The 7,124-nt window shown below is 41.1% G+C and overlaps 1 protein-coding gene across 2 annotated transcripts in view; it reads right to left on the reverse strand.

Annotated features, from left to right (window-relative positions):
• LOC144528484 (uncharacterized) overlaps nt 1-6,731 on the reverse strand; it is a 13,675-nt gene extending 6,944 nt beyond the window's left edge. Inside the window, exons 1-2 of one of the 2 annotated variants that reach the window (XM_078267089.1) lie at nt 6,532-6,731; nt 2,487-2,843 (exon numbers count right to left, since the gene is read on the reverse strand). In XM_078267089.1, coding sequence (XP_078123215.1) covers nt 2,487-2,843; nt 6,532-6,568 — 394 coding nt within the window. In that variant the 5' untranslated portion in view covers nt 6,569-6,731. The remainder of the gene's footprint in view (nt 1-2,486; nt 2,844-6,531) is intronic. The other variant, XM_078267088.1, reaches the window with a different exon arrangement.
• Between the last annotated feature and the right edge of the window lie 393 nt (nt 6,732-7,124).

Here is a 7,124-nt window from a genome sequence, read left to right on the forward strand (position 1 = left end):
TACAGATATGTGTAAATATGAGCGTCTATTACTACAGCTATGTACAGGCTATGAACAGACCATGACTATGGTAATACAGAATAAATAACTAGACAGTATGTACAGCGGTATTGGTATTGGAGGGCCTATACAACATGTACAGTAGAAGTAATACATATATACAGGTTATAAACACTATCCTAAGGGTAAGGGGTCTGTGACAACTATGGGGGACATTGCATTTGTCGCGAGAATAAATATTGCAAAAATTGCACAGCAGTATTTCACAGTAGAGTGAAGTAGTGAGATTTACTGCACATTAAATCACAGTGAATTGTTCAGTGTTTTGTTTAGTTGTTGTCGCCAGTGCTCCCGGCATTGGTGTGTGTGTATTGTGTGTATTGTGTGTATTGCGTCCATGGAGGGAAGCTTGGTCCCAAAAATCCTCACAGATAAATATCTGATTTCATTTGAAACAGCACCTCAGTTTTGTAGTAATGGCCCTGTGGCTCAGTATTTATGTAATGTTTTTCTCAGAATTGTTGGTGTCTTTATAGTTAGGCTACATAATTCAGTGTTTCCGCGTGTCACGAGGGTCCAAAAATGATGTTAAAATGCACAGTTAGCACAGTAGAACCCTCGTGTTGTCTTCCCGTCGACCACGCAGCTTTTTGTCAGTCTGGGAAAAAAATGAAAAACCTACTTTTGTGGCTTTTTTTTGACGTTTTGAAGCATTTTTGTCACTTTTTTCAACCTTCTATCCATTTGTTCTCAAATGCTATTAAATCTAATAAAATACCCAAATTCATTGAAAGTATTGAACTGATCATCCATTTTACACTAATGAACGTTGTTATGGAACCATCCACGTTATATATTTTTTTTGGACAAGTTGTTGAAAGAAACCCACATTTTTGATATAGAGACTTTTTTGAAAATGGGTCAAATTTAGACACTTTTAGACACCGTATTTACGTTTTTGTTGCTTATTTCAACGTTTTTGGCACTTCTTTCCATTAACACCAGTATTTTCACCACTAGACCTATTTAGTTGCACTAGTTTTACACTTATTTTTGGAATTCATGGTCAATAAACCTCATTTATATGAAATGTTCTAATTTTTTGCGTAAGAAAAAAGCAGAAATGATGAATGATTTTGACTAATGGTTGAGATCGGAGGAACGAAGGTAACGGATAATCACAGATATGTCAACGTTTAGTCAGGATAACACTATAAAAATGAATATAACACCCAAAATTCTTTGAATATAAGAGATCTGATCCTTAATTTACTTTATGAAAGGCGTCTTATGGAACCGTCCATGTTTTTTTGGGGCAATTTGGTTAAAAGAAATCCAAATGTTCTGATAAAGAAACTATGAAAACGGGAAATCTCCCCTGTATGAATATATTTAGACTTTATATTATATAACTCCTCACTGAAAGGTTACATGTTGTTTGAGAGTGAAACTGAAATCACTCCATGTTTCTGCACACTTCCCCAAAATGTAGTCCGGCATATATATATATATATATATATATATATATATATATATATATATATATATATATATATATATATATATATATATATATATATATATATGTTGTTGAAGTTGAAATAAAAGTCTGTTGGTATGAACAAAGATGGAGACACATTGGTTTTTGACGAAGCCGTACACTTTAGTGTTAACTAACAAAACAAACAATATAATTTCCGCTCAGAAACTAATAATAGGTTTGAAATATGAACACGTTGAAGACTGAATAAAGGCTGCTGCTCAGCTGACATAACCGTCATGCTGACATTTCTGTGGAAAGCAGTAGTTTCAGTGGTCGGCTTGAGAGGAAATGGGTTTTTTTTTTTTCATGTGCTGTTTTGTCATCAGTGGTTAGCTTGATGTTAATGCCAGTTTATGAAGTGAGCAGCACTTTATCAACCGTCTTTTCCTCTCTGCACTGGATGAGGTTTGGAATAGTTCTTTTTATCAGGGACGATTCTAAGGATCAGAGCTTTAGGGGTGCCTGGCAACATTTTTAACGAAATTCTTTTAATCATTTAAAATGGAAAATTCACGTTTTTGTCCCCCCTTTTTTTCCAGATGTATGATATCACAAGTTACAGCTATTTTTCAAAGTTCAAACAGCCGCTAGCATTGTCTTGTTAAAGCATTAAATCGTGATTCATCAGTGTATTCTTTAAACTATCATGTTTTTCCCAACTGATGAACACATTTTAAGCTATTCTATTATAGCCAGGATGCCAGTCGAACTTAGCCCCGCCCACAACATTTGAGGTCGGGAAGTTCGGTCTGGACTTAATCGAGTGAAATCATTATCGGGATATTCAACAACGTTAGGGCACGTTGCAGTATTTTCCTCATATCACGCAGCCCTAATCGATACTTGGCATCTGTGTATCGAAACAATAGTACCACAGAAAATATTGCGATACTCTGCCGTATCGATCCCCCCCCCAACCCTAGTAAATACATGATGTTCTTACCGTCAACCACCAGATTGATTCCTCTGTTAAGACAAACGGCTCCTGAGCACCGTCCGATGCAGAAGTAGAGCCCGGCGTCCCGCTCCTCCACCTCCAGGATCTCCAGACCGTGCCCTTCTCCCCTCTCCAGGCTAAGGAAGCGACCGACGTCTGCGGCGTGAGGCGTGACCACAACCTCTCCTAATTTCGATAGTGCGACCGTGAGCAGAGGCAGCAGCTGATCAGAGCGCAGGAGGTACCAGGTGATCTCCTCGTCGGAAGTCAGGTTGCAGGGGAGCGAGACGTTCCGTCCCGCCTGGACCACCAGGGCGGAGCGGAGAACAGGCGAGGCTGCCGACAGGTGACATCCCGCGACACCTGAGGAGAGCGGACAGGTGAGGAGAGAGGACAGAGAGAAAGACACTCAGACATTGTTTTTGGTGTCAGTTGATAGGAAATCTCAGTAGAAAACTGCACTTTTAAATGTAACTGCTGTTCTTTTTTTTAAAGTGCTGACTTTTGTGTTCAATTTCTTCAACTTCTTTATTTTCACTTCTTTTAAATTCAACAAGCAATTTGTTGTATTTTAGCAGAACACTGAAAGAAGCAGAAAGGGTCTGCGGGTCCTCCCCCAGAAAATGTTGAGCATTAAACACACATATATCATTCATATATATATATATATATCATTCATATATATATTTTGAGATATATATATATATATAATTCACATATATATAATATATATATATATATATATATAGAGAGAGAGATATAGATCTATATCTATATATATCTATAGATAGATAGATCTATCTATAGATATATAGATATCTATCTATCTACTATCTATATATATATATATATATATATATAAGTGTATGACTTTTGTGTTCAATTTCTTCAACTTCTTTATTTTCACTTCTTTTTAAATTCAACAAGCAATTTGTTGTATTTTTAGCAGAACACTGAAAGAAGCAGAAAGGGTCTGCGGGTCCTCCCCCAGAAAATGTTGAGCATTAAACACACATATATCATTCATATATATATATATATATATATATATATATATATATATATATATATATCATTCATATATATATTTTGAGATATATATATATATATATATATATATATATAATTCACATATATATATATATAGAGCACTTTGAGGAACTCCTAAATCCGACTATCGCCCTCTATGGTAGAGGCAGAGCTGGAGGATGAGGGGGGATTGGCATCAATTTCCCTGGTGGAGGTTGCTGAGGTAGTTAAACAACTCCACAGTGGCAAAGCCCCAGGAATTGATGAGATCCGTCCAGAAATGCTTAAAGCTCTGGGTGTGGAGGGGTTGTCTTGGTTGACACGCCTCTTCAACATTGCGTGGAAGTCTGGGGACGGTGCCTAAGGAGTGGCAGACCGGGGTGGTGGTTCCCCTTTTTTAAAAAGGGGGGACCAGAGGGTGTGTGCCAATTACAGGGGTATCACACTTCTCAGCCTCCCGGTAAAGTCTACTCCAAGGTGCTGGAAAGGAGGGTTCGGTCGATAGTCGAATCTCAGGTTGAAGAGGAACAATGCGGATTCCGTCCTGGTCGTGGAACAACGGACCAGATCTTTACTCTCGCAAGGATCCTGGAGGGAGCCTGGGAGTATGCCCAACCAGTCTACATGTGTTTTGTGGATCTGGAGAAGGCGTATGACCGGGTGCCCCGGGAGATACTGTGGGAGGTGCTGCGGGAGTACAGGGGTGAGGGGTCCCTTCTCAGGGCCATCCAATCTCTGTACGACCAAAGCGAGAGCTGTGTCCGGGTTCTCGGCAGTAAGTCGGACTCGTTTCAGGTGAGAGTTGGCCTCCGCCAGAGCTGCGCTTTGTCACCAATCCTGTTTGTAGTATTTATGGACAGGATATCGAGCGTAGTCGGGGTGGAGAGGGGTTGCAGTTCGGTGGGCTGGGGATCTCATCGCTGCTTTTGCAGATGATGTGGTCCTGATGGCATCATCGGCCTGTGACCTTCAGCACTCACTGGATCGGTTCGCAGCCGAGTGTGAAGCGGCTGGGATGAGGATCAGCACCTCTAAATCGGAGGCCATGGTTCTCAGCAGGAAACCGATGGAGTGCCTTCTCCAGGTAGGGAATGAGTCCTTACCCCAAGTGAAGGAGTTCAAGTACCTTGGGGTCTTGTTCGCGAGTGAGGGGACAATGGAGCGGGAGATTGGTCGGAGAATCGGCACAGCAGGTGCGGTATTACATTCAATTTATCGCACCGTTGTGACGAAAAAGAGAGCTGAGCCAGAAGGCAAAGCTCTCAATCTACCGGTCAGTTTTTGTTCCTACCCTCACCTATGGTCATGAAGGCTGGGTCATGACCGAAAGAACAAGATCCAGGGTACAAGCGGCCGAAATGGGTTTCCTCAGGAGGGTAGCTGGCGTCTCCCTTAGAGATAGGGTGAGAAGCTCAGTTATCCGTGAGGAGCTCGGAGTAGAGCCGCTGCTCGCTGCGTCGAAAGGAGCCAGTTGAGGTGGTTCGGGCATCTGGTAAGGATGCCCCCTGGGCGCCTCCCTAGGGAGGTGTTCCAGGCACGTCCAGCTGGGAGGAGGCCTCGGGGGAGACCCAGGACTAGGTGGAGGGATTATATCTCTAACCTGGCCTGGGAACGCCTCGGGATCCCCCAGTCGGAGCTGGTTAATGTGGCCCGGGAAAGGGAAGTTTGGGGTCCCCTGCTGGAGCTGCTACCCCCGCGACCCGACCCCGGATAAGCGGATGAAGATGGATGGATGGATGGATATATATATATAATTCACATATATATATATATATAGATCTATCTATAGAGATATATATATATATATATATATCTCTATATCTATATATCTATATATATATATATATATATATATATACACACACACATATATACGTCGCCTAGGCATCATTTACTCTTCCCTTCTCTTTTGAATTCATTTTAATTTATTAATAAACCCCTGGACTGTAATATTGTTAAGTTTGAGCAAAATTTCTGCTCATGTTCAAAACTTTGTGCACACTCAAAATATATCTCATATGTGTTCTGAGATTTGGAGGAGTCGTGATATTTTGAGAAAAATAAAGTTATAATAGTCACAATATTTCAAAAAATAATCTACCTGCACCACAGTCTGCTGATGCGGTAGATCTCAGACCGTCTGACCGACTCAGAGCCCCGTTGGGACTCTGGTCTCTGGATGAGTGAACGTTTAGGGAAGTGTCTGTACGCTGCTGATATGCTTTTTGTTTTTTCATTGGTTGTTGCGTTAAATCTTACCCAGATACAATAGTGCTATTTTCTGATTGGCTATTGTGTAGCCCCTTTCTTTTTTTTGATTGACTGATAAGTGGAAGGCTCAACTAAGAACTCCAGGGGAGACGCGCTCGATTCCCGCCGGTTCCATAGTGAGAGCGGCGCGCCAGAGACATTTTTGGGCGCTGCGGCATATTAAATATATTATAAATAGTTTTTCCGCGTGAGAAATACAATGTATGGCGGGAGTGCCTGACAAAAGACCGAAATGAGTGACTGTCACGCTCAATGCGTGACACTTGAGAGCCCTGCTTACCCCTAGTTGCTCCAGAGGTGTCCAACCTCTGATATATAGCAATTGTAAGTCGCTTTGGATAAAGGCGTCAGCTAAGTGACATGTAATGTAATGTAATGTAATATTGCGATTTCGATAAAATATCGATTAATTGTGCAGCCCTAAAACAACAGAAAAAAAAAGCCTCAGTGGGACTGCAGGAGCCAGCTGTAGCACAGAGACATGAGCGTGCCCTCTAAAACCCAGAGGTTAAGAAAAGAAGTTCCACAGCTGGCAGATGTTCAGCTCAGACCCACCACAACCACCACCTGGTTCATGAGTCAAAATCATGACCATGCAAAAAAATAAATAAACCGCACATGATATATAGGCTATATATATATATTTAATATCCAAAGTGAGCGTGGGAAGCATTGTGCCCTGCCTGTCTGCATTTAAAATCAACACCTAGCCTATTATAATCAAATAAAAACGAAATAATCAGTAACTTACAAATGAAAGTGAGGATCCGTGTGACAGCTGCCATCATTTAGTGAAACAATGTCTAAGCTGCAGGAGCGCGAGGTCTGAACCCTCCACTAACGGAACAATCAGTGATTTAAGTGGGAGGAAGTGAGCGGGGGACTTTATTATGCAGCAGGACAGACTGACAGAAAGTGGAGACCACCAGAATCTTTAGAAAACAAAACGGAAGACACGCACACACGCACACGCACACGCACACACAGGTTTCAACTGTTTAGGTTTCGTTTCTGCAGAGATCCGTCAAGTTATATCTGCAAACGTCACATAACCGGGAAATGCTTCAAAATAAAAGCCTTGTGGTTTTAAGGAGGCGAAAAAAAAAAAACTTATTTGAAAATGTGGCGCAGATAAAAACTAATGTGTAAAATAACACAAAATAAATGAAGTCTCTTAGTTTCACTCAACATATATACGATATTTTCTAAACAGGAACATTATTTCATCCGTCATCATGAAACCTATAGGTTAAAAAAATACATTTTTAAAAAGTTCTTTTATTTTGTAAAATAGTCGAAACTTCCAGCGCTCACCTCATGGGGTGTGATCTACAGCTAGACTGT

This window comes from Sander vitreus, chromosome 14, assembly GCF_031162955.1.
Source record: "Sander vitreus isolate 19-12246 chromosome 14, sanVit1, whole genome shotgun sequence".
Lineage (NCBI taxonomy): Eukaryota > Metazoa > Chordata > Actinopteri > Perciformes > Percidae > Sander > Sander vitreus.